This window comes from Cottoperca gobio, chromosome 2, assembly GCF_900634415.1.
Source record: "Cottoperca gobio chromosome 2, fCotGob3.1, whole genome shotgun sequence".
Taxonomy (NCBI): domain Eukaryota; kingdom Metazoa; phylum Chordata; class Actinopteri; order Perciformes; family Bovichtidae; genus Cottoperca; species Cottoperca gobio.
In genome coordinates this window covers 5,944,911-5,972,846 of record NC_041356.1, presented here as the reverse complement: position 1 = coordinate 5,972,846, position 27,936 = coordinate 5,944,911, and the positions used below count along the sequence as shown (strand labels likewise).

At 43.3% G+C, this 27,936-nt stretch overlaps 1 protein-coding gene across 8 annotated transcripts in view; it reads right to left on the bottom strand.

The window, feature by feature from the left end:
* Positions 1 to 716: 716 nt before the first annotated feature.
* The window catches only part of LOC115017570 (histone deacetylase 4-like), a 57,019-nt gene continuing 29,799 nt past the window's right edge, over positions 717 to 27,936 (bottom strand). For 4 of the 8 annotated variants that reach the window (XM_029446146.1, XM_029446201.1, XM_029446155.1 and 1 more), the window contains 22 exons: positions 26,737 to 26,860; positions 24,280 to 24,398; positions 17,884 to 18,012; positions 17,669 to 17,778; positions 16,915 to 17,043; positions 16,660 to 16,831; positions 14,928 to 15,151; positions 12,331 to 12,558; positions 11,686 to 11,881; positions 10,233 to 10,366; positions 10,001 to 10,103; positions 9,837 to 9,883; positions 9,458 to 9,565; positions 8,907 to 8,962; positions 8,576 to 8,663; positions 8,352 to 8,471; positions 7,889 to 7,986; positions 6,876 to 6,994; positions 6,561 to 6,694; positions 4,352 to 4,436; positions 4,089 to 4,227; positions 717 to 3,832 (listed from right to left, as the gene is read on the bottom strand). In XM_029446146.1, coding sequence (XP_029302006.1) covers positions 3,793 to 3,832; positions 4,089 to 4,227; positions 4,352 to 4,436; positions 6,561 to 6,694; positions 6,876 to 6,994; positions 7,889 to 7,986; positions 8,352 to 8,471; positions 8,576 to 8,663; positions 8,907 to 8,962; positions 9,458 to 9,565; positions 9,837 to 9,883; positions 10,001 to 10,103; positions 10,233 to 10,366; positions 11,686 to 11,881; positions 12,331 to 12,558; positions 14,928 to 15,151; positions 16,660 to 16,831; positions 16,915 to 17,043; positions 17,669 to 17,778; positions 17,884 to 18,012; positions 24,280 to 24,398; positions 26,737 to 26,860 — 2,702 coding nt within the window. In that variant the 3' untranslated portion in view covers positions 717 to 3,792. Of the gene's footprint in view, positions 3,833 to 4,088; positions 4,228 to 4,351; positions 4,437 to 6,441; positions 6,695 to 6,875; positions 6,995 to 7,888; positions 7,987 to 8,351; positions 8,472 to 8,575; positions 8,664 to 8,906; positions 8,963 to 9,457; positions 9,566 to 9,836; positions 9,884 to 10,000; positions 10,104 to 10,232; positions 10,367 to 11,685; positions 11,882 to 12,330; positions 12,559 to 14,927; positions 15,152 to 16,659; positions 16,832 to 16,914; positions 17,044 to 17,668; positions 17,779 to 17,883; positions 18,013 to 24,279; positions 24,399 to 26,736; positions 26,861 to 27,936 lie in introns of those variants that run through there. The other 4 variants (XM_029446163.1, XM_029446174.1, XM_029446182.1 and 1 more) reach the window with 4 other exon arrangements.

Genomic DNA, 27,936 nt, shown 5'->3' with positions numbered 1-27,936 from the left:
CGCAGCAGTTTCTAAATCATTGTTCTTGTGACACACATTAGCAAATAATAACACACATAACAACATCACCAGATTTGCCAGTAACGGTCATATGACAAATATCATTTAGAGTCCATGTGTGTCTGTAGATTTCTCCTAAATCCATCAAAAGTTAGCATTACATAAAGCTTCATTTGCATATTCGAACATACAATTTCAAAACTTGTAATACAAAAGATAATCGTCTTAATGTGAGTAAACTGGGGAAGTTTCATAGCTTTATTTATTAGTAGATATTTGTTATCCTATTCCCTTGCAGTGTCTCCCTTTAATATCAGCTTAATAACAAATAAAAAGGAATATGCAGAGGCTTTTATTATTAATAATATATTAGGTATAACTCCTAGTTCTGAACATTGTTTTGCTTCATATGAGTTGTATAATTCTCCTTCACATCATCCACTTATGGGTTTTTTTAATTAGTATTCGACTTAATTCTATGTACAGTATTGACCTGCTTTGAATTGTGCATGAATGTCATTTATTGTTTATTAATGCAATGTTATGTATAGTATGTCATCATATGTATCAGCTGCTGGGGGATCCTTTAAATAAACATATTTCCAAACTTTAACGATAAACTTATCTGCTGACTTGTTATTGATGTGAAAAATCCCTAAAATTGCACCAATGGACAGTTTTTTATGTGAAACATTAAACAACACAAGTACAGATTGTTGTATTTTTCAGAAATATATTTTATAGATGATGTCAGAGATGAAATGTCCAAAGCGTAGGTCCCAAAGAAAGATAACATTTTTCATCAATAGAGACAAACAACAAACAAAAAAATAACGTTTTTATCCATTTACATGTAAACCAAGAATTGCTCTTGAGCCACAGTGGTTATATATATAGAACTGGCCGAGGTGGGTGTGACAATCAATCACAGATGCCCCTTTCCTCCAAACCTTGTCTCAACCGATATCCACCGTTTCTCTACCGTCACAGAGCCCGTTCAAAGATCTTTGAAAGAGGAACATTCTTTGGGAGAGTCTTTTTAAGGTGTGGATGTAGCAAAGGTTTGGCAGAGCATGTTTCTCCTTAACACAGTCCGTACATGATATAAGTGCTGAATCATGTTAAAATCACTTATTGGAAACCATATTCAATAAGAACGATATCAAATGTTTCTCAGCGGAGTCATTTGGACAAAGTCTTTTGAATTGTTTGCACACCAGAGAGGAAGAAACCCGTCCTGCCTGGTGCTCCTGGGAGTTGCCGTGGGAGTCCTCCAGTGTTCTTCTTCTATTGTGCAAATACATTTTCTGTTACATAGACAAGCAGGCATGCTGACTCACAAACCATGCAAAGAGTTAAAGTTGGCGCGAGCAGACGGCAAAAAAATAAAATAAAAAGTAGTATTAAAGTTTCTACAAAACAAATTAAAAAAAAAGAATAAAAGTTAAGCCAAATTAAACGAGTAACAAGTGGAATGTTTTTGTTAGACATAAAAAAAATATCAACTTAATCTCAAATTTTACAAGATCGATAAAATGTTTAAAACAAACGTGATAGTCGTGTTGAATCGTCGTGTGACGAAGCAGTGGACAGGTGAGGGATTTGAAGCAGGAGAAGGGAGGAAGGAGACACTGATGTTATGGACATGATAGTGCAACACATGCTCAGAAAGACATTTTGATGTTTTCCATCCAAAAAACTTCCCCTCCTTCTCTTCTCCCGCCGAGGAAAACACAGCGAGCTACATAGAACGGCCTCTAAACCCCTTTTTTTCTTTTTGGATGTGCGATGTTGTCACAGTCGAAAGGTAAGTGCATTATCACCCATGCACAAGAGGAAAATGTATCAATTAGGCAACAAAGTGAGCAAATGTTTGTTTTGTTTTTTACACGGAAGGTGTTCAAAAGTCAATGTCAGTGCCGCGTAATGACTACGTTTCACTTGAGGGCAATTTGAAAACAGTGCAGTCGATGACGAGTTAAATACGCTGCTTTTTTTCTTTTTCTTAAAAGGTCATGGAGTAATGTCATACGCCGCACTGTTTTTCCGCTCACAATATCATAGCTGTCATTAGTTAGAGTACATTTATAAATTTTCCATATACAAATCTCCTATAAACAGTACATGTTATAAATACACAATTGATGAAAATGCAGAAAGGCCGAGAGAGCCGTAGAAAGAAAGAAAGAAAGAAAGAAAGAAAGAAAGTGTTGCTCCTTATTTTTGATAAATACAAGAAAGAAAGTTGTTGTAGTGACGATAGCACTACGTGTGTGAATGGCAGCCCTATAACTATCCAGAAAACGGATAAAAACACAGAAAATCTATGGATGAAAAACAAAACAAAAAGTTAGAAAAATAATCTTATACGATAAAAAATAAAACGTGGACACGCTTACCAAACACACTTTTCGATAATTGACAACTTGATGTGGAAAAATCATACATGTAGATACAAACTGCCTCTCAAAATATATCCAATTCAAATATACATGACTAATGTTGAGCTCACACGAGCAACCAAGGTAGTTGCCGAGCGGCAGTAAACGCCTCGTCTGAAAGGGCCAATACGAGAAATGTTTGCCAGCTAACTGGAGTGAAAGTACTACTGAATATGCAAACTCATGCTTTGGCTTTTCTTGCTTGGCTTTCTCTTTTGGATAACATTCAAAAATCCTGCAAACATGTCCGGTCTCTCTGCTCAAACGCATGCTTTATGTGTTTACAAAGCAATGACTTCAGTTAAAGGGAAGCTACATCAAAGGCTAAACCTTTTTTCTTTTTGACCGGTTCCAATCTAATTTCCTCGTTTGAAGGTCTCCTGTGTTTGCACTGGTTTGTTTTTTTTTTCTACTGAAGCTGGCAACTACCTTTACAAAGCGCTTTTTCCTTTTTTACAGAAAAATAGATCCATCCAAAAGTAAAGTAACTCTTCAAGAGAGGCCGTGACAGACATTAAATGTTGTCTTCGTCACGTTCCAAGTAAACATGCTGAAAGATTGTTTGCTTTATTTTCGTCGGAAAACTCTCCGGCTCCTTTCCCTCGCAACCGATTCCTCGGCGAGAAAAATCTTTTTTTTTTTTCACTTAAGGCAATCTTTTCCTGAACAATCCTGAAATCCAGTGGACCCTCACCAAGGCACTCCTCTCACTCGACGACGTCAGGCCGGTTCCTGGCGAGGCGACAGTCTCCTCATCAAATCTTTGTGAGGGCCTACTCAAACTTCGGCCGGCCACAGTGAACGCATCTTGTAAAATATTATCTCGGTTGCCACGCGGCCCCCTTTTGTTTTGTAGGGAAAAATAGTTGAGAAAAAGACAAAAAGAAACTCCCGAGCTGCGTCTGACAGCTGGGGACGTCTGCTGTCCCTGGTGTCCTTGTGGTCAGAGGACAGCTTGTGTAAAGCACCGTATGTTTCTGCAGTCCGTCACACCTTTCTATGGCGAGACCTGATCTCGCCCTCTCCCCCGCTGCCTCGGCCACTCGGTTCAGCCGCGGTGGGCTAACGTGGGGGTGTGAAGACTGACAGAAAAAAAATGAGTGTCTCTGAGCGAGTGCCGCCAAGCAGCGCTGTTATGTTTAATTTTTTTTCCCAATTCAGTCCTCTGTCTCCTGATTGGCTCCCTACTCTGAGGCTGAGCCCACCCCCTCTCCCCCCGTTTTGGCCGAGGGGCCGCCAATCAAGGTGACCGACGTGGTGAGTGGGGTTAGGGGGGCTCAATGAAGGGATCAGTCGACTCTTCTCCGGAGAGGTCAATGGTAGCAGTGTGACACCCTCATGTTTCCCTCCGTTACAGTGGTTCCTCCTCCTCCATGGGCTCCTCCTCCGGCCTGGTGGACAGAGACACACACGAACACGGATTAAACCTCAAGCTGTCACGTTTCCTCCAAACTACATTATTACATTACATTATTGATGGACCCTAAGTTTTATTATCTGGTGCAATATGACTTTAAATATACCTACAGTAAACAGCGACTCTTAAGGAGCACAGGGCTAGGAATATTGAAAGGTACACGCTGATAAAAAAATATATATGCTTGCTGATAAAGAGAATTCTCCCAGCACTAAGTTCAGCTGCTTTACCTTTGATCCATGGCGTTGGCCACAGACAGCGAGGCCATGGCACTGACGGTTTCCGCCTCCTCTGAGTCTCCTCGTTTGGCCTCCAGCAGGGAAAGTCCCAGCAGCGGTGAGTAGCAATGCACCGAGCGCCAGTACTTACCTGATAGGTATTCAAAGTGCATTATTAGATACGTATACGGGACAATGACACAGAGAAATGCAGACATCCCTCATTGTGTCCGTCTGTGTGTATCAGTGTTGTGCGTTACTGAGGCTGAACTCACTGTGAGTCTCTAAAACTTTCTCCAGAGAGTGAACAGCGTTGGGGTTGGGCCTCTGCTCCAGGATGGCTTTTGGCAGCGGGTCGAGCTGCACGGGACAAAAACACACAGAGAAAATGTAAACACAATTATGGAACACGCTGCGTTCACAATACAGGCGGTCCCAGGAAGTAACAGTTAAGATTTTTCTGTAAACTAATTCCACTACAAGTGGCACATTGTATTTATTTTAATTTATGAGTACGTGTTTAATTGCATTTATTTTCCATTTAACACTTTTTTGTATTTAAGAGAACATGTTTTATTTTATTTCCATTTAACATTTTTAGATTAATTTAATACTACATGATTTATTTAATTTACATTTTTTATTTTAATTTACATGTTTGATTGTATTTTATTTAAATATAATACTTGAATTTTTATATAAAAAAAAATCTAATTTACTTTCAAATGTCCCAGTTGCTGTAGGGGCTGCATAACATTTTTGAAGAAGTTGCATTGATGTAATTGTAGTCCACACACGTTTGCATTCAGTTAAGTTGAGCTATGTGGACTACAATACAAACAGTCCGTCAGGTGCCTGCAACGGGGGGTTTTTTTCTGCCCATTTTGCTGCAATACAAATGACTGATGTGAGATGAACAGGCTGAAAACTAGAAGGTGACTAAGTTTTCCTTTGGGGACATCATTTGCAGTTGAAAAATTAAGTTAATCACTCGCAAAATATGTAATCGCAAAATGTTTAAAAATGCAATAATATGGTGTCATGGGGCCTCTGGTGACACTGCTTTCATGCTTTATAAGAGGCAGAAGATTGAAGTCACACATCTGGAAGAGGTAGGAGATCAAATTACTGCTGAGGTAATGCTACATTTGCATGGGATTAGTGCAGCTTTGTCCTCATAATATTATAATATTTTGCTTGTTTTTCCATTACACTGCCAACACAGCAGATTAAAACTGGATTAAAATTAAAAAATGTATTTGTTCCACTTATGGTTGAGCTAAAAATAACACACCGCTCTGTCCCCTCCCACTCTGTCCCCTCCCACTCTGTCCTCTCCCACTCTGTCCCCTCCGCTCTGTCCCCTCCGCTCTGTCCTCTCTGTCATCTCCGCTCTGTCGTCTCCGCTCTGTCGTCTCCGCTCTGTCGTCTCCGCTCTGTCCCCTCCGCTCTGTCCACTCCGCTCTGTCCTCTCCGCTCTGTCCTCTCCACTGTCCCCTCCACTCTGTCCTCTCCGCTCTGTCCTCTCCGCTCTGTCCCCTCCGCTCTGTCCTCTCCACTCTGTCCTCTCCACTCTGTCCCCTCCACTCTGTCCCCTCCACTCTGTCCCCTCCACTGTCCCCTCCACTGTCCTCTCCACTCTGTCCTCTCCACTGTCCCCTCCACTCTGTCCTCTCCACTCTGTCCCCTCCACTGTCCTCTCCACTCTGTCCTCTCCACTGTCCCCTCCACTGTCCTCTCCACTCTGTCCTCTCCACTGTCCCCTCCACTCTGTCCTCTCCGCTCTGTCCTCTCCGCTCTGTCCCCTCCGCTCTGTCCCCTCCGCTCTGTCCCCTCCACTCTGTCCTCTCCACTCTGTCCTCTCCACTCTGTCCTCTCCGCTCTGTCCTCTCCGCTCTGTCCTCTCCGCTCTGTCCCCTCCGCTCTGTCCCCTCCGCTCTGTCCCCTCCACTCTGTCCTCTCCACTCTGTCCTCTCTGTCCTCTCCGCTCTGTCCCCTCCGCTCTGTCCCCTCCACTCTGTCCCCTCCACTCTGTCCTCTCCACTCTGTCCTCTCTGTCCTCTCCGCTCTGTCCCCTCCACTCTGTCCCCTCCACTCTGTCCTCTCCGCTCTGTCCTCTCCGCTCTGTCCTCTCCGCTCTGTCCCCTCCGCTCTGTCCCCTCCACTCTGTCCCCTCCACTCTGTCCTCTCCACTCTGTCCCCTCCACTCTGTCCTCTCCACTGTCCTGTCCTCTCTGTCCTCTCTGTCCTCTCCACTCTGCCCTCTCCACTCTGCCCCCTCCACTCTGCCCCCTCCACTTGTCCTCTCCACTCTGTCCTCTCCACTCTGCCCTCTCCACTCTGCCCTCTCCACTCTGCCCTCTCCACTCTGCCCCCTCCACTCTGCCCCCTCCACTCTGTCCTCTCCACTCTGCTGCTTTGATAAAAACATGAGGGACTTCATTGGGATTCAGATCCTGTGCGTTATCAAAGTGACCTCCTTACCTCCTGGCTTAGCAGGGCGGCCACGCAGGCCTCGGAGGCGTCGCAGATGGCGGTGAGGTCGTGACCCCCCTCCAGAGCCAGGACCACCCGGCCTCCAGCGAGGGTCATCAGCTGCCGGGTCAGATAGCCGAAACCTGAGGAAAGGGTTACAGAAAGCGTGTGAGTGTATGCAAAAGAATGCGACAGACATTTAATTGACGTTTTAGTTTGTCACCCTCAGTATCACAACTCTCAACCTTTCTCGACTATTTGTTTTGTGTGTTGGACTTCTGCGGCGCCAGATAAGGAGCACACTCCAGATAATCTTGTACTCACACTTGGATGTCAAAATGTAGCCGCCCAGTGGTGGAGGGTGTCCCTCCACAGCGTCGAAGCCCGAGGAGACCAGGACGATGTCCGGGGCAAACTCATTGGCTATGGGCATCACCACTGACCTGAGAGTGGGGGGGGGGGTGGAGTGTGAAGATTATACAGAATAGCAGCCAATTCAATGAGAGTGCAGATTGTTCACTTTCATTTTACAGACCAAATGAATCATCAGTGGCAGATATCAAACTTCCTCGTCCAATTTCAGTTTTTCTTCCTCGCTTTGGATCAATTATTCCACTTTCTAAGCAATAAGATCAAATCTCTGAACAATTAGTTTGTGGTTCATTCATCATTCAAGCAACTTGGACCAGAACCAGAGAGGATCACACGATGACAAAACTACTTTTATATTTTTTAGTTTGCCAACTTACTGACGCAATAACTCGGTTTTGAAGCATGAGCTCCCAATTTGGTGATTTTGATTATAATACGATACATTCTTAATCTCTCTGAATTCTTAATTCTCATCTTATACTTACATTTTTCTATATATATATATATATATATATATATATATATATATTAGTATAAAAAAATTGACACTTTTTACTGTTCCTCCTGTGTATTACAACAATTTCCCTCGGGATAAATAAAGTTCTTTCTTATCTCATAAACTGAAGAATTAAGTGTTTCTTAAGATGAAATAAGCCAATTAAAAACCCATTTCATTATCTGAAAAATGCTGCGTCACAAGGATGGAAACATTAAATGAGTTAAGTTAAAGTAAGTTCACAGAACAGCAACAACTACCTCAAAGTGTCTCTACAGTTACACCCAATGTGTAGTTTGTGCACATACAGAAGCCTCTTTTGCAAAATGTAATTCAATTATTTAGCAGATTTTGCACACTTGCATGATGACACTACAGCTGCAAAGACAAACTGAACTCTCGGGGCTCTACTTCGTCCTCTGCAGTGAAGCTGGACTGTCGTGTGATTTGCCGATCTTGTATCTGGTACCTGAACGCAGCGAGGTACTCCACATCTCCCATGGGTGGATCCAGGCCTCCAGTGAAGGCAACGTTGACGTTGAACCCGACGCCGGGGCCACTGCCCACCTGCAGGGACAAACACATGTGTGACTCACATTCATACGGACAGAAGACAAACATAAAAACATGTAGTCTGCTGTTAGTTATTGATTAGTTTTGATAAAGCTAAATGTGGGATGTTGTTTTAATTTAAAGACATGGGACATTACTAGATTACTAAAGAAGAAAAGTGTTTTAGTAAGAAAATAAATAAATATTATTTAATGTTATTTAATTCAATCATCTATGGAAACTGCGCAAAATGTTTCCCACAATGCACTGGGACACACACACACACACACACACAGACACACACACACACACACACACACACAGACACACACCACACACACACACACACACACACACACCACACACACACACACACACACCTCGTCAGGTGCTCCACTTCCAGGGAAGAAGTTGCCGTCGTCGTAGCGATGGATGGACAGGTAAAGGACATTGGGGTCATCGTAGAACGCTTGCTGGGTGCCGTTGCCATGGTGAACGTCCTGAGGTTGGAGAGCACACACACACAGGATATGATCACAAACTTTGTGTGGAAACTCCCATAAAATCTAACTCAATGCAAACGGACGCGGCGGCTCAGACTGACCCAGTCCACGATGAGGATCTTGGTGACGTTGAGTCTCTGCTGCAGCAGTTTGGCTGCGATGGCCACAGAGTTGAAGTAGCAGAAACCCCTGAAACAGCAGCAAAGAGAGGGAGAGCTTAGAAGTCAGCTGTGCCAAAGCTCTTTCCTGATCCATGTTCATGTTTCTACAGAGCATTTCAAACAGGAGGATATGAAAGCAGTCTGTGCTTTATGTGCAAATGTACTCAATGCTTTATGTCATTTGTAGCCGGTTCCAGCGCTGGTGTTTGTATATGCATAGATTAATAGATTAAGTGTCTCCAGCTGAGTGTGGTGACGGCTGTGGCCTTACATGGGAGTGCTCTCCTCTGCGTGGTGTCCAGGAGGGCGGACCACAGCGAAACCGTTCTGGAGAGACAGACAGGAGCGACAGGAGTCCGTTACACACTGAACACCACCCGGTGAGTTCACTGAGGAGTGGTGATCCACCGCTATGAACACTAATATAGCCAAATGCACACTCGAAACACAAAGAGCTTTAATGAAAAACAAAGCAATCCCATATAAGAGCACAACTGTTACAGCGACAGACGGCAGACGCACAACGTGCTTTTCAAAATGTACACCTTCACTGGGCAAAATAAGAAAACCACTTTAATATAGGTTACTTGTAAAACAGGTATTTATTTTCTATGTAACATATTCATATTATTTCTGGACGATGCTTCAACAAGATGATACTATACTCCACAGATTACTGGATAAAGAAAAGTAGTTGCAGTCTTAGACAGAAGCCTTACAATCCACACATTTTTTAGCATTTTTTAAATCTTGCGTGAACCCCACAAAGTCTCTGCTACGATAAAGAAGCGTGCTGTTGAAGACGAGTGTGACGCTGGTTACCTTCAGCTCTCCAGTAGCTACTTTGAAAACCAGCTCCACCACGGAGCCCACGGCGAGACGAGCCGCGCTGGAGGAGTGGACCTCGTTCCAAATGGTGTCACTGTCCACCTGGAAACACACACACACACACACACACACACACACACACTTTAGAACTCCTTCGTCCTCCTGATGCTCGTACATTTCTAGCAATTTCTTTCTAATTAACTTTTATTCCCTTCATTACATTTAGTATTTACTTATCACAGTATTTTAGCCTTTTTCTTTTTTTTAGTACTACAGCAATTTTCTAAATGCTGTATAATATTTATTGCAGATGATTTGATTAGTATTAGATATATTGCTCTGTGTGATTTCACTGTATGAATGTGTTACTCACCCCCACACCTCCACACGGTAGCCGTACAAACATGGGAGTGATTGAACCTGGTGATATAAACAACATGGAGTTAGAGACAAGTCGTGACATTAGCAGCTAAATTATTCCAATGCTGTGTGTGTGTGTGTGTGTGTGTGTGTGTGTGTGTGTGTGTGTGAGCTTACAATCAAGTTTCTGTCGGAGAGGGTTGGTCCCGTACAGCAGGACGTGGGCTTCAGAGTGAACCGTCTGCAGCTCTTCCAGAGTGGCCTTCCTCCCACGGATGCACTACAAACACACAGAGGGAGACAACTCTCATTATGTGCTTTACTACTGTGTGTGTGTGTGTGTGTGTGTGTGTGTGTGTGTGTGTGTGTGTGATGTTCGCCGTGCAGTCTTTTCCTCTGATAAACACACCTCACACTGCGCTCTGAGTCCGGTCTCCTGCAGCCGGGACCAAATGCTCTGAATGCGGCCCGCGTGCTCCGGGTGACTGTTGGTGTTTCCACACATACACTGGTGCTTCTGCATTAGGGAGTCGTACACCAGGCCTGAGGACACACACACACACACACAGTCAATTATTCGTCATTTTCTCTCGCAAAAAGGCCAAATATTCCCTAACTCGAAAAATGTTTCACTATTTCTTCAACATTTTATAGACACATGTTCTAATTGTTGATTATTTAATGATAGGTTTTAGGATTATTAAACATACTAGTAGTGTTTAAAAGTTTATGCTATTAAAATAAATATTGATATTTACAGGAAAGATGTGGGAGCCCATTTTTTTTAGCAATATTTGTGAAAATACGACTTTATTTTCTTTTTTCACTTCACAGCCCACAGACATGTGATAGTCAGCTCTTCGTTAAAGGTTTTAATTTGAGGTGAAGCCAAGAAGCAGAAGATTCTTCCTGTGTTAACTCTCACATTGTTTCTGAACTCTCCTACATTATCTATGCAGTTTGGAACTGAGTAGGAGTAAAGTAGGCCAAACCGTTTTTAAAAATATCTTCAACTCTGGAGCGAGAACGAACAAACTGCCAAAGTGTGGCATCCTGATGGTGAGAACACTTCAACACAAATACAGGAGCTTCATTCTTTATTCAAGAAGGCCTTGTTCCCGTCATTTGCATCCGTTTAAAAAGGGTAAATTGTCTTAGATTAGATCCTCTAGCTGGGTTATTACCGCTACCAGATTGAGGCGAGAACCTTTGCACCTATTTTTGGCCAATTCACCTGCTTTTTTTTTGGATAGAAATGTATCATTTCAGTCCCCATGGCAATAGGAAGGAAGTGAAATTCAGGCGCAGGTGGGTTTGAAAAGCATGTTTTCTTATTAAAAGAAATTGCCAAAGTTACACTACTAATCATAGCCAGCAACTGTAAAAACGGACATTATAGTGAGATTTTCCAGTTTACGACGGTCCTTGAATGTATCATTGTATCTATGATATTTCATCAAAATCCCTTAATTTTACATGTGTCATTTAAAACTTTGCAACAAATAAAGCGCTTGCACAAAGCAGATCCTGTACGCAACATTTATTTTCTTTATTGTTAACACTTAAGTGGAAAAATGTTTTTTAAATAGATTCCATTTTATTCCAATTACTGTAAAATAAGAAATTGAACTTGCATTTTTTCTTTTCTTTTTGTTATGATCTATGGCATTATAACTGTGTGATACTGCAAGATAGTTTATTTTTGAGTTCTCTCTACTTCTAGCCATCATCGTGAGGTTTCCATAGAGGTGCAGGATTTACACTGCAGTGATAAACGAGGCCCTGAACTGCTTTTGGGGGCTTATTTGAAAGTGAAAGAGAAAACCAGAAAGAGTTGAATGAAAGACGATGGCGATGCCGACCTGTGGTGAAGCGAGGTTTGACGGGAGGATCGGTGGCCGGGACGCTGATTGGGAAGGAGGAGGCTGAGGCCGGAGACGACTGAGCCCTGGACAGGGGCCGGTGTCCTGGGAAGGAGATGGACAGGCCGGCAGCCTCCATGGAGGCCTGATAGTTTCTCAGCTGATGAATCCGCTGCTGCTCCAACAACAGGGCCTGCTGCTCACACACACACACACACACATACAACACACACAGACACACACAGACACACACAGACACACACACACACACATACAGACACACACACACACACACAGACACACACACACACACAAACAGGAAACATAAATAAAAGTAGATGCACTTGTCGTGGCAAGTTGTTTAGTGAAACGCATTTGGGGACTAAGGGGGAAGAAAAATGTCTTAAATATATGTTTATATTGCAAGTGCAGCTTATGGCCAAAAGATGGCGGCCAAAACAAATGATACAGCTTCAATTTCCCCTCAGCATTTAATCATAGAGATGTCACAGGACAAAGAGCCCCTAATACATTCATGTGTTTGTTCATTTGTGTTTTCACTCTCCGGGACTTCCCCAGGAACACCCACACCACATTATTGAGTCAATTCCCCGAAACTTCACATTGATTCTGTACGTTTCCCACCTCTCCGTCCTCTACCTGTCTGAAGAGCAGCTCCTGGTCCGCCTGCCTTTCCCGGTGCTGCTGCAGCGCCTCCTCCTGCAGCTCCTGCGGGTCGGGCGGCTCCTGCTTGATGGTGACGCCCGGCGGCAGAGCTCCTCCGTCCTGGTGCTCCCTCAGCTCCTCCTCCGTCTCCTCCGGGTGGCTCTGGTGCTGTCGGCCCACGGGTGACTCGCTGGGCTTGGTCATCATCTGCAGGAGAAAGAAGAAACAAGAGGATGACGCTCTGATGTGAAATTTCTTTCACAATCAAAACAGCAGGATGTGACAAATCCCCTCCGACGTGTGAGGCTGCGTTCACACAAAACGGGCATGCTCTCCTCTGAATCAAATTCCTGGCAAATCACTCCTTTCTCTGGAGCATTCTTCTTTTAACAAGCTTAATTTGGATTACTCAGTCAGACTGGTGTCTTGCTCATTTCAAACCTATCCGTTCTAATTGAATGTGAGTGGCCGCTCTGCCGTCTGTACTCCGGGGCAAAATGTGTCTCGTGGAACAGAGACATTCCACACTCCCCGTTGTGCTGCTTTTCTTTTCCCTTTTCCTTCTCTTTCATCAACTCATTCTGGGCCCTGCTGCTAACAGAGTAGTGATTCAGGCGTCTATTCATTCACTTTCACAGCGCCATTCAAGGCTGCGCAGCACACAGTGTGTGAGTGTTAATGATGTGAAGACTAAAGGGAGCAGCGAGGAAGAGAAGTGTTTGCTGGAAGTCTCGAGAGGGGGCTGCAGCTACAGGTGTGTGTGTGTGTGTGTGTGTGTGTGTGTGTGTGTGTGAGTGTGTGTGTGTTCCCCAGAGCTGTAAGCTATAAAGGTCCCCCGGCACAGAGCTGGTGCAGTGCTGACGTCAGAGCATTCACCAGCTCTCACTCACCCCCCGGCCCCTCCTCCTCCCCTCCACTGTTCTTGTCTTCTCTCTGCGTCCAAACAAACTTCTCCCGCCCCGCCCCATTCTTCTCCTCCTCCTTCGACCCCGCTGCCCTCCTCTGCTACACTTTTCCCAGGAATCCCCTCTCTATCCGATGTTTCTTTCCTTACCCATCACACATGCAATGAGTTCATACATCATATCCTCCTGAGACCCCGGAAGACAAAAGGTTTTAATATATTAAAACAAGCTCCTAAAGAAACAATATATCTTCATAAACGTGATCAATTATCTCCCCTACTGCTGCGGAAGTTCCCTCCATTTTGAATAGACGAGAAGATGAGAAGAAGATGTTCTGTTGGAATAAACGGCGTGACGTCCTCAGAGATGCAGATAAAACACACTAATGACAGGAGAAAGTGTTGACGGAGCTGCAACCAATGCTTATTTAATTATCCATTCATCTGCTGATTATCTTCTTGGTCTTTAAAGTTACCTCTTATCAAAATACGACGAGCTCTGGTACGGGATTGGTACTCAATGTGAGTTTTTGTATGAGAATCTGTCTGGTGAAGCCAAGGTACAAGCCAATGAAATGCAGTTCGTATCTAACTAGAAGTGCACAAATGTGCTATATTATATACAGAAAGTGCTATAAACTACTATATACTGTACTAAACTATTGCACTGTGATTCATTTAACAATGTTTTTCATTGAGATTTTCTTTTGTTGTTGCTCTGAAACATATGGATGGAGTGAAAGCAGAGGAGGAAGAAGGAGGAAGAGGAGGAGGAGAGGAAATCCCTTGTTTCATCGACCCACCTCTCCTCCAGCGAGTACTCTGCTTGAATAGGTAAAGCCATCCAGAGCAGCTCGCTTCCTCCCTGACCATATAAGGCATAGGCTTCCGCTCGGTTGCCATGGCAGCGCACAGTTACCTCGCCGTCCGTGGCAACTGTCTCGGCCACAGTCACAGAGATGTGGATGCAAACATTCACACACACACACACACACACACACACACACACACACACACACACACACACACACACACACAGCTTTACATGTTAACGCATACCTGCCTTCGCCTACTCGCAAACAAAAATACTACAGAAGAAGAAAACGGCGGAATAAAATCAAAGACTTCACAGACTTCTCACACGTTGCCGGCTGCCGCCTACACAAACAACTACACTACAGCTGCTGTGCCGGCCCACGGTGGCTTAAAGCCCTAATTAATTATCAGCTTATTTGAATGTGATGTCAGATCTGCGGCTCTTCCATCACCTGCTTAATGATAACGTGGACGAAACAAAGAGCATCATTTGCATTCAAACACATTCAAAGGGATTAAAGAACATACTGCAGATTCCTCTGTAAAAACGTCCGCTGGAGGCTCAATGTTCTACTTTCACATTTGTTATTTTTAGCCTGAAAGTTTTCATGATGGCACAGAAAAAGTCTCAATTTCTGACAACTTGACATCCTAAACGCACAATATGTCAGTTTCCCACACGAGGGGTTTCTCATTTTAGTGGCGTCATGAAGTAGCATGGGATCATGGGAGTTTGTCACTGCGCCTGAAAAATCAGCCGGTGATTAAAACTGCTAAAATAATATAAATGTGTTTCTCCGATGCGGTTCGGCTGCGGCTGACGTTTAAGATAGAATCCAGTGCCTCCACCCCTCACCTTGTTGAGGTGGAGCTGCTGCTGCTGAAACTGCTGCTTGTGCTTCTCCAGGAACTGCTGGTGCTGCTGCTGGACGACCAGCTGCTGCAGGGCCAGGGCTTGGGCGTGAGCCTGCGCTGCGCTCCCCTGAGGCAGAGGGGCCGACTGGGTCCGCCCCAGTGGCCGGTGCTGGCGCTGCAGCTTGGCCATGGATGCTGCTGGCAACATAGACAGGCCGCTTACACCTTTGGACACAAAGCAGGAAGACTTTAGTGACAAGAGGAGAAACACGAGACCACAGAGTGTGAACTCGTTTCCACCGCGAGAGACTTCTTCAGTTCACTTTTCAAGAAATCTAGAACAGAGACTGCATTGTTTTAATGCAACACAGGCCGTGAGCTTCATGTCGTATGTTCGATAAAGACACAAAGGCGGCTTTCATTTCCTGCACTTTCTCTGTACTAAAGAGTGATGTCACGGTTCCAACATGATGCATCCTTCCTAGTATATTTTCAATGACTTTGTTAGCATGTAAAAATGATTATTTTATCCTGAAATTGCATTGTGAAGGGAACTGTGACAGCAGTGACAACGATACTAATTCAGCTCCGTTTGAACTTTAAGATGTGATCTCCCTCGAGTGTTTTACTTTTGGTGCTGTAGATCTAGATTTGTCACGCGGCTGTTTAGGAAAGCTAGTGTCTTCATTGCGCCACTCAGAACATTATGAAGTATTTAGACTAGGTGTCACAATGATGCATTGGGTCTGTGTCTGCACGGCCTATTTTGGTGACTCCTTTGAAGCAATGTGACATCTTCAGAAGAGCCGCCACGTTTCTCCAGATTGAGAACCCTGAACTTTCAGCGATGAGACGTGATGAATTCCTAAAATGCAAGATACATACACGATGTGTTCACGTCAACAAATGCGATTCCTAATTTCACGTAATGGTTGCTGGACCTGAGATTAGTCAACAGATGTGTTTGTGAACCAAATCAAATCCGCCATCTGTGCCGCCATGCTGCGACTCTTCTATTGTGATTGTGCTATTGTGATGACACGAGCAGGAAAAGTGAGCAGATTAGTCCATTTGCAGCGTATTATAATCCGGGTGAGGAAAGTAAACACAGCCTGGACGCAGCCTGGGGACATGATCTGAGAAAATGGCTTTAACAACCAGAGTGTTTTCAAATTGTTTCTGCACAGCTACCACGTGGCAAAGCGGCGCCAGGAGGAGTTAGAAGAAAGTCGGAGCCGGTGTTAATTTCACTGACGAAAACTAGAGAAAGATGCTTTTTCTGATGAGACTTGACTTTCCCTCGTTGGGGCCGAGGAGTAAATGACTGCTGTTAAAATCCCCTCTCTGCAGCCGGCCTTTGCGTGGGCGTGCACATGTCCTTGTCTGTGCGTTTTTTGTGCGTGGATACACACATAAGTGCGTATGCATTGTGCGTCATTGTCCATTCACTGCTAGTGCGGCGCTGAAAATAGCAGCAGTCAATGAATGAGTTGATGGGAAAGAGCTCACAATGCGACCATGTCACACTCTCATGGCGAACGCTGATATATGAAAGGAGCTCATTAGTTTGAGCTACTGAATGGACGTCTGTCAGTGTGAGTGGGCGCAAGGTGTACCACGGAGACACATCTCAAAACTCAACACTCTCAGTCAGAGTGGGCGAGTTTTTTGAGTGCGTTTTTAATAACGCTACCATCGTAATCAATCACTAGCTTTAGTAAAACTACTCCTACCTGTCACCAGGGGGCTCTGTGCCGGGCTCTGCTCCATGAGCACCATGTGTTGAAGCAGCGGACTGTGCGCTCCCGCCTCGGACAGGTAGGACGACAAGTGGCTGGCGGAGAGGAAGGGAGGGCTGAGGGAGAGGGCCGGCTGCAGACCGCCGTCCTGTTGGGCCGAGGTCATCTTTAGAAAAAGAGAGAAAAAGGGTTAGGGTGGTTTTTAGACGCACACTCCAGATAAAGAAATCATTTCGCCGGCTTCCTTACATTGGAGGCGGCAGTGGCGGTGGCGGGCAGCCCCAGGGTGATGTTGGGTAAGGATGGTGAAGTGTAGAGGGACAGCTGGTTAACGGAGCCCCGATCAGCACCGCTGCACAGCCTCTGGGCCAGAGACGCCTGGGAAGCACATTTAAATGATTCATCCATGAATCATGGAGGAAAAAAGATGGACACAAACACAGCAGCGGTAGATGTCCACACCTGGGGAAAGAGCTACATTTTGGACCCCACTGGCGATATCAAATGGTCACGACCGTCCGCCTCCTCCTCACTGCCTGAGAGCGCTTAATGGCCGCCACAAATAGCATCTTGCCAGCTCCTGGGCTGTCTTCCCCCTCAGAGCCTTTGTACATGCTATAGGCTGCTATGTTAAATACTACTAACAAGCACCTTTAACCCAGCAGCCCACGCAGAAGAGCAAAGCCGCTCTGACAGCAACAGGCTGCAACATTTTTGAACAAGAGCATGTGAACGTAGCGCGAGCGGATTTATATAAAAAGTTGAAGTGTCATCTCATCTCCCACACCATGAAGAGTGAGCTTCATTCATAACGTTGACATTCAAATGATGCACAGCTTCTTCTTTTTTTCTATTCATTGTGTTTACACCCACTAGTTATGCAGCTGCAGATAAAGATTAGGCTACACTGATATTAGTATTATATTATTTGTCTGTAAGTTAATTACAGCTATTCATATCTAAACCTGCTGTGTGTGTGTGTGTGTGTGTGTGTGTGTGTTACCTCAGTGTTGTTGGAGACTGACAGACTGATGCCGTTCTCATTGGGGATGTTGTTGGAGCTGTTATTCGGAGAGCTTGGGCCTGAGCCGGGGGCGCTGCTGCACGCTGAGTCTGAAACACGCACGCACAAATCAAACGGTCACAAGAAGAAATAGAGCAGCCTTAAAAAAAGTAATCTTTGAACACCAAACGGCTGTACGTCTGCGTGTCCCTCACCTGCCATGTCGAGTGAGCGCTTCTTGGCGGTGGTGATGGGGCTGTCACGGCGCCGCAGCAGCGGACTGCTCCTCCGCTCGCTCACCTTCTGCTTCAGCCTGGAGCGCAGCTTCAGGTTGGGCTCCGAGGCTGAGGGAGGGACGGAGGGAAGAACATTCTGACTCATTCATTCACAGTGTGAAGGTTAAACTACTACAGTACACGGTGGAGTTAACAGAAAAGGGGAGGGGGGGGTACATTCACGGTTTCCTGTTTCGTAATTTTTGCTCAATTTTCCATTGATTTCAGATTCCCACTCAGTGATCAGCTGTGATCAGCTGCTTATATGGATCAGAAAGGGACAGAATCATTCCTATACAAATACTATATATGTTATTTCATATGAGGCATTGATGCCTACATGCTGATGATAATGTATTTGTAAAAAAGCACATATTATAAATTGAACTACAGTAAACTATATTTTACTTGACTGTACTGTATAATAGTGTATTTGAACTATACACATACAGTCAATTAAAATTAAGTAAATAGCGAAGCTGTCCATTTCATTACTTTGTATTCAAGTGAAAATGTCAATTAGATGATAATCTAAAATAAAGATAAAATGATGTTTCCCTTTTCTTTCTTTTTTTCCTAATTCTGGGATTTCCTTAATTTAATGGAAGATGATGAGTTTGGAGTGAACGTCTCCAGCCAGGCTGAACGTGGCCTCACGTAATGATTCCCACCTAATTTGGGAGTTTACTCTCGTGCCATTTCAACACCGTCGTCTTCTTCTATCACCTCTGAAAACGACGGGGTTTCTGATGCCCCCCCCCCCCCGTGTCGAGCCTCCTTGATGTTAAACTGTGCAGCTCTGGACGAATCGATCAAAAGTCTGGGAGAGTCACCTGAGCTACAGTCTCACAGGCTTTCAGCTCCACACATTGATCTGTCACAGTGCCGCTCTGTTATGAAACCTGTTGGGTGGATGTACCGTTACACGATTCCTCCGCCTCTTATTGAAAACGCTTTCTGGCCGTGCCAAATTCTGATCCATTTTTCCAACGTCATTGCGGCTGAAAAAGCAATTAGCTTCAATTTGGGAGCCATGTCTGATTCGGTAAAAAGGCCTTTTGCTCTTTTGTGAACGCTGTCACAGAGTTGTGAATGGAGACAGGGTGAAGGGAACAGCATGTCACCTTGGCTCCAGCCACAGAGGCTAATGCGCTGTTTACTCTGCCCTGCCAATCAGCGCTCTCGGATAATTTCACTATTCATTATCCAATTTTTAATCATCAAAAGGCGAGCTAAATCCGGCCGTGGTGCATCACCCTGAGTGTTACGTAACCCGATTAGTCTGCTACTCCATTTACTTACTTTTCTACTGAGGGTACACATACTGAAACGCTACTTTACCCAGCGCAAACGTTCCCGAAATGTTCAGGAAACATTCATCAAAACGCTTGTTTTGCCGTTCACAGCGTCAGTTTAAATGACATGTGTGTGTGAACGACGATGCGTGCAGTCTGAGGTGTGGAGGTACAGAAGCACAAAGTGTGAGGGAGACATCCGTCCAAATGGAGTCAAACCAATTAATGCCGGTGGGAGTTTGTGGAGCCAATTTACTACACAGGAGCATTTCTGAGGCCGTCTGATTTTCGGAAAGAAATTAAGGTGAAAGTATTGTGCAAAAGAAAAATAACAAGGGCCACAAAAATGTAGGTCAACAGTGTATAATGTAACATTTTCAAATGTAAGACTTATTTAATTTAATCTGACTTCTTGATAAAAACAGATGTTAAAAATGTGTAATATTCCATAAAAACAACATGTTGAACGTGCAGGTAAAGTAACACTCCACAGCTAAACTTACATAAAGATAATAATAGAAATAATAATAATAATAATAATAATAATAATAATAATAATAATAGAAATAATAATAATAATAATAATAATAGAAATAAAAATAATAATAGAAATAATAATAATAATAATAATAATAGAAATAATAATAATAATAATAATAATAGAAATAAAATAATAATAATAATAGAAATAATAATAATAATAATAATAGAATAATAATAATAATAATAATAAAATAATAGTTTCTGCAAATTAAAAAATCTATTTTGATGCACCAACATCTAATTGAATATACTATACCACATTAATAAGGCAGCAGCTAAATTGAAAAAAAACACTGATAACTTGTAGCTTTAGCCGTTTAAACCAAATGTCCAAACACAGTTCAGTATCCGTCGTTATCTGAGATTTACTTATTTTTCTTTTTGATGAATATTCATCCTTTAAAAAAAAGCATTAAATGAAAGTTTTACAACAGCTGTACTATAACCAGCCTTCAAACTTCAACGCCTTGCTCACTGTTTCTGTAGCTACTGCCGCCTGCTTATGAAAAATAAGTTTGATAGAAAGGTCTTTCATCATCATCGTTTATTCACCATCTGTCCACTCGGTACGGAAAATAAAAGTTGAAGTTATGTCCTTGAAGATGAGCCAAATTATTTATTTCTCCATTTTCATAAAGAAAAAATGAACCAGGTGAATTTCAAATAATTCTGAACTTCAAGTGATTTTCTTTTAATATTTAAACAAATGTATAGAAACCTGGTCGTGATCAAGGCTGAATACAATCATATCATAACCGAGATATCGCAACACAAAAGCGTTTACACATTTTCATTTAGAGCCTTGAGAACTAATGACAGGACTCATTTTATCACAATTAAATCTGAGCACAGTGTCTGTTAGTTAGGGAGACAAACGGAGCACAAACGCTGCGCTAGAATAAAGGACGGTAATTAGCTTGTTGAAGAACAGCAATTAAGTTTTTTTTTGCTCCTACTTCAGCCGAGTGAAAACATTTTTAAAAGTATGACGACACCCCGAGTCAATCACAATCGCTTGGTGTACTCGAAGTCAAGCGGAATTAATGGGGAAAGTGTGAAGACTGAAGAGAGAACAACATAATGTGGCGCTAACATACAAGGCGGTGAGGAGGGAGGACAGTTGAAGGAGGTTGTGTGATTGTAAGTGTGTCTTCGAACCATCCAATTCTCTCATTGCATGGCGATTGTGAAATTCTGGGCTGATGCAGATACTGATGTTTTTGTTGTTTATTGTTGTCTTTGCGGTTATTAATTCCCTCTTTTTTTGCCAGGGAAACAAAGACATCTTAATTTCATTCTGCTGTCTTTGAATAAGCACAAATTCAAATCATAGAAACTTATGAAACAACCTTTAATAAAACCTCCTTTCAAAATGAAAAAGAGTGTTTTTCTTGGGAAAGAAGCTGCCATACACATACTCATCGAGAAGGATGTTTCAGAACAAAGCCCACGTTGCGCTCGTACGTCACGCTAGAGTCGCTGCTTCTCCGAATCAGCAGCCGGTTGCTGCTGTCTGAGTCCGACCGCAAATAACCCAATGCAACATTTCATCAAAATGCGAAACAATAAATAAACATCGGACACTGCCATCGTTGTATATGTCATCTTATTTGCTGATCGGCCGAGAAATCGGAATTATTTCCGTTTTGTTAGATTGATTAACTATTGTCACGTAAAGTAAGACGACACCACTTGCATGAACATTACTGCAGTTGATCAACATTACCTTCCGAGCACGATACCCCGATATGTTTTTGAACTACTTCAAACAAAATGAAAGGCTTTATTATGGTGCTCAGGGAAGCATGAGCTCATGCACTCACACATGATATCAATGCACAGATAGCGCATTGTTAGCATGTTGAAACGGGCCCCTCAAGGTTGTGTATGAGAGTGACATCCTGTATTCAGACGGCCGCATGTTTACTTTTGCGAGCCGCCATGTACTGTATGGTGCCAGTCTGCCTATTGTGTCCATGTGAAGGAATGGCTGCCCCAGTTAGGGTACATTAGTGAAAGGAAAAGAACAGTAAGCCTTGATCTGCACCCATAAAAGAGCACAGTGGCCTCAAAACCTTCCCAGCCCTTCTACATCTAGCGGAGGCGCTCTCACACCCCTAAAACTGTATGAGAAGAATGAATGATTTTAAAGGCTCCCATTCATCTGAGACTCTTCTCACACAACTCTTTCCCCTCATACCCTGAGCCAGAAATCTCCACATTGCAGTGGATAAGAGTATTGGTTATGCTAAATTTCAAAAAATGTAAAACAGGAGATGGGGAGATGCACAAAAGAGCGCTGTTGCTTCCTTTGACCGTTGCTGGGAGCTCTGGGTGCCAGTCCTATACTTTATGGCCAGGCGGTAATATAAAAGAGCCTCTAACCTCTCCCTAGCATTACCATAAGTAAACCCGCAAAGCACGTCATCGCTGTGGGCAAATATCAGGGTGGCACAGCTTCTCTCCTCTCTCGACAGGCCAACACAATCCTCACTCTTATAGAAACCAAGGGGCGAACTGACACTCCAGGGACGATCTTTTCACTCCACGACATCTTGCCTTTTTCTCTCCCTACATGGAGTTTTCTGGAGTGTGGCATCATCAACTCCTGCTTGCCGGCGCCCATGTTCTGTACTCTCGTCTTCTAACTGCTCCGCTTTAAAAAGAAACCAACACTCCCTCCGTCCTCCACATCAAATGGTTTTCTTGACAAGAAAACATCTCCGCTTTCCCACTTCAACTTCTCCTTTCTTTCTTCCTCCCTCTCGTAGTCTTCTTCTTCTTCTTCTCTCCCAGGGTGGAATGTGGCTGTGTGGGCCAGTGTCAACTGTGGTCTATCTACCAGCAGCCCAGCGGCTCAGAGTCAACAGGGCTGGAACGCTGGCTGTAGCCGCCTGCCGCCGCGCTAAGTGAATAATTGCACTGTAAGACGACCGCTGCTTCACGGCTACACCACCGCACACACCACTCGCAGTTTACACACCAAACTGTACACATACACACACACCTGACATACTGCAAACAGCTGGTTTCACTCTGGAAAGGCTTCTGTACTACGAACACTGGAGACGTTAGATTGCAGGCCACAAGGAAACGTTATCCCAGTGGTGCGTTCTGTAGCGCTGTAGCAGCTTTAATGACTTCTGACAAGATTTGTCACCCATTTAAAAGAAAACACGGCGCTCGCTCTATGCACTGGTACAGCAGTGTCTCCGGGTTCAAATGCACTCTGTTAATAATCTTTCTTTATATATAGTACACGATTAAAAAGTCCTGAACAATGAGATAGTATCACTACTTAAAGTAACACTAATAAACAGTAAAACTAATTAAAAAGGCAATTTAAAATGAAATGTTGTAATTACCCTGCCTGTTGTGTTCTTAAAGCTAAAAGGTGGTCAATTAATGTCTCACAAATTACAGCAAATGATCATAAGTTACATGGCTGGGCAAACAAAACATGAATAAAACGTGAAATTAAAGAAATTAATTTAGTCTTAATGAGAATTAACAAATGGCTGTTGCCAAAATGTTTTGTGAAATTTAAAAAATCGGACTCAAAAACCACCCAAGGATTTATGTCCTTCTGTTGGACCAGAATTGTGCGAAATGCGTTCGCTGTGTTTTGCTGAAGCTGAACGAGTTGATTTCTTAGAAAGTACAACAAATAGTGAAAACAAAGACACACATAAAGGTTTATGTGCCATGCGAGCAGATCAACGCTTACATGTTCTATACCTTTTTATACCCAAAAGGTTTTTATCAGCATTTTATAGCAAAAGATTATTGGACCTCCAAGATTTGACATCTCTAAGATGAGAGGTCTGATGGGTTTACTGTGTGTATCATCAGAAAAACAGTGAAAAGAACTATTGCAGTTGTGAATTACTTAACCCAGAGCGATCATGCAGATTGAAAACAATAAAGGGCCGAGAGTAGATCCCTGGAGAACCCCAAAAGTAATTGATGCACTGCTAGAGATGATGTTCCCAACTGAAAACAACCCTCGAAGAGAACCTTTCAGAGCCAGTTAGTTTTAATATGCAATCATCAAACTAATTAAAGGCAGCAGAAAGGTCCGGCAACACAGAATAGTGAAAGAGCAAGAGTCAAAGTGGTGCTGACGATCTCAAACAACCTCAAATCTGAAAGGACGTGAGCCGAATATATATATATTATTTACATTGTCAAGATTAAGTTTCTTAAGATGTTGCTGACAGCTGATTTAAAACAACCCCTTAGGATAAGTAACTACTAAAATGTCAGGTGCTAAAATGGTAAGAACCTCTCTCCGTCTATCTAACTCTTGAACCGCCTACGCTTCTACTCTCTCTAACACTCACGTGTGGGGTGTGCTGGGAGACCCTGACAGCCTAATGTGGATGTGATTAATGGTGCAGAGCTCTGATGCCATCTAAATTATGCTAGGCGTGAGTCTGCATAGCATGCACTGGATGTTACAGTTGCAAGTGTGTGTGTGCATGTGTGTGTGACGTACCAGTCTTTCGCAGTGGGAAGTCATCCCGGGGGTTGTAGACGCCCAGCACAGGGTGGTTATAGGTGGACACACCAGTCTGTGGAGGCGAACTCTGGTCCAGAGAGCTGTGTTGAGTTTTTCTAAAGAACAAAAAACACAGCATTAATAATCTATATTAAATATGGACTGATTTGCAGGAATGGAAATCTTAAAAGTGCCACCGACATCACAGAATCATGTGAAACAAGGCCAAACACACATAACTTAGTGGACATGTGACCGAATAAGTAATCCGAGCAACGTAACTAACTTCATGGCTGTCAAAGATCGGTATGATTAATGCATCATGCAAATCCCTTGGCAAGGCAGCAGACATGTGCTGCCATCTGTTCACTGCCTACAGAATAAGGTGGTGTTTGTAGGCAAAGTTAAGCCGAGTTGGCTTCGGACCAAATGCATGTTCCTGACAAGCGGATGTACACACTCTTCTCTTCCAAAAACCGAGGGGGCCGATGAGTCCAATGAGTGGCATGGAAATGGAAAGACACAGGCAGATATAGAAAGAGAACGTCTGTATCACTTTGAGCTGTTGAAAGTCAACGCTTGTGGGCGTTTCATTGGGTCACACATCAAGATTATGTAACATTGTTTAGTTATGCATTCGCATTTTGTTGTTTTAGTGCTTGTATTGTGCCAAATTAAACAATACTTTATGCGTCTGGAAAGTAAATTTACTGCACTTTTTACTGCACTGCTCAACTTTGACGTACTTGTACTGTACTATTCAAATTTTATGCACTTGTACATATCAAAAGTTGTACTTTTTTACTCCACTACACTGATCTGACAGCTGTTATTACTATCCAATGTACTGCTGTGGACGGGGACTTTCAGCAAAACCTATTTTAAGTACCTAAAAAAAGGCCCACCAAACAAAATCAACATCAGTTAAAGTGTATGCTGTATTTTGAATATTTTCACCGCTTTATCTTGCCATGAGAAAGTCCTTTCTGACGGGGAGCTGAAGTCGTTATCTATGCTCTCCTCAAAGCCACCAGACTCCATTGAAAAAAACAGTAATTTAACCTCGCAGAACACGGGGGGGTTGCTGGTCTAACGCTGCCTTGATCGGTTGGTTTGTTTGTGTTATTGTGTGACTTAAGTGAGTTTGCCTTTACCAAAGTCACGCAATAACACAAAGAAACAAACTGATCAAGGCAGCGGTAGACCAGCGACGCCTGTGTTTTGCGAGTTAAAATTATAGTTTTTCCAATGGAACATGGTGGCTTTGGAAAGAGCATAGATATCGGCTTAAGTTCCCAATCGGAACATGGACTGCAGAGCTGTGTGACGGCAAAGTAAAGCGGAGAAAATATTCTAAATATAGCGCACACTTAAACCGATATTGATTTTATTTTTATGTGGCTAAACCCATCCACAGTAGTACTTTCTTAGCTTCCGTGGTGATACTCCTGTGTGGTTCTCGAAAGTAGGGGGCGTGCGGACATCTACTATCGATAAGAACCTCAGTCAACCCCACTTCAGAACATCCTAACTGTCCCTTTAAGTGAAGGATCTAACTACTTCCTTCCCCACTGCACACCAGGGAGACCAAGCAGTACAAACACTAAAAGCAGCAAAAGAAGGAAATAATATAAATTACGAATATAAATCAGTTTGTGTAACCATGTTTCCGTGAGACTCAGACAATGAAAGCATGTGACAGGCAGAGCGAACAAAGAGGAACCAGCAAGTGTACACACCTGCAAAGGGCTCCAGAGATGCTACAATAAACATTCAAGGCCGAGCATTGAGTGTACGAGCTCCTATCATCAGCTCCCAATATCCTGCTCTCGCGTGTACGTGCGCGAGTGTGCATGTGCATTCTCTGTTTTATAACCCAGCTCAGTCAGGCTCACACAGTGTGGCAGGTGAGGAAGAAGGGAAGCTTGCTGATAGATTAAGACACAATCCAATACATTATTCAGCTGCAGTCAGAGAGAGGGATACCATCCAAACTTATAATGATGTGCAGTCAGCTTCTACTGCTTACAGTCACTACAAAGAAACATTTACAAAGAACTTGTAAAGAGCCTCGAGTGAATAACGTAGCCAGAAGTTGCTTTTTCTATTTTTTTTTCGTCGTAGATGTCAGGTTAGGGGTCTCTCTTTGGAAATAGGAGTTATTTTGTATTTTTCTTTAATTGTGGTGACGTGTATTTGGATTTTTCAGGATACTTTTTGTTGTTTTTTATGTTTGTGTCTGTTTTTCTCTTCTAAATAAGTGTTTTCACTTTCAGACCCTTTGGATATTTTAGTTTCTTTGTGTCATAATCCATAAATAAAATCAATAGGAATATAAAGAGCCATGACATTTAAATAGTTTTCACAGCTCACAAACTGACAGGAGTGAAAGTGACTTCTCAGGTGTGCGACCGGTGGTAGCTGGTAATTGTAATTGTAGTAATTGTTCCTCACCGGTACCAGTAGGGAGCATCATTGTGGAGGCCTCCTTGGTTGAGGCTCCGCTGGGCCAGGGCCTTCTTCTTGTTCAGGACAAACTCCTGGAGCCGCATCTTCACCTCAGTACTTGCCACTGCACCTGAGGAGTGAAGATGTAGAAGAAATTGAGAACATGTGTTGAGCGCCATGGGCAGTTGGAACATGCGATCATGTCTGCAGAAATGATTCAAATGTCTCCCCATCATTTTTAACTCAACATCCAGTTTTTCCCCATTTTATTTCCCTTCGGGTCGTTTTAAGTGCGGAATAAATCAAAACCCAAAAGAGGAAACTCTGGCTTCCAAAAATGTGGCTGCGCAGCGCGACTCTTTAATGACTGAACCGCCGGTGCTTCAGTCCGGCTTAAGGGCTTTTTAATGACTTTCTTAATGATAGAAGTGAGGACAATTTTGGGGGACACTTGTACCTTTATTACAAAGTGGACAGCACAGTGCAAACTCAGGTGATGCCCTTAACTAGAACCTAAACGATTAGTGGACTCATCTAACTGGCAGGAAACCAAACTACAACCACACGTCACAAACTACAATAGAGATTGACACATTTCATCAGCAGATTTATTGATAATAAGAATAAAACCTCAGCCCTACCCCTGCCCATAATAATTTATATATAGCCTTCTAAGATCCCTCACACACACACACACTCACACACACTCACACTCATACACACACACACACTTTCCATATAGTGCGTAAACTGCTCTCAAGGACTCGCTTTCAATGAATTGTTGAGAGACATCCAGCAGGCAGCGGTAATAACTTGGCTTAGCCTCCACCAAGGCCACGGGCTAATACAACTCGTTTACCACAGTAAATACGCAGTAAAATGGGAAAACACACACATGCAAACACACACTGTGTGAACTCCGGTCTCAACTCCTCCGAATGAAGAGCTCTAGCTAAGCGGTTCAGACCCCTGGCAGATGCCACCGAATTGGGAAACCTTTTCTCGATCGTCTGCAGAGGTGCGGGGTCCCAAAAACTTTCAGACAGCTTCAGATTTAAAATGTGAGGTTACCTCAATTATGGGACGCACAACACGATGCGGATATGACATATGATGGACTGGAATTTTATTTATTTTTTTATGATTAATTAACTTGTTTGATTGATTTATATTATATATTATTATAATATCATATTATATTTATTA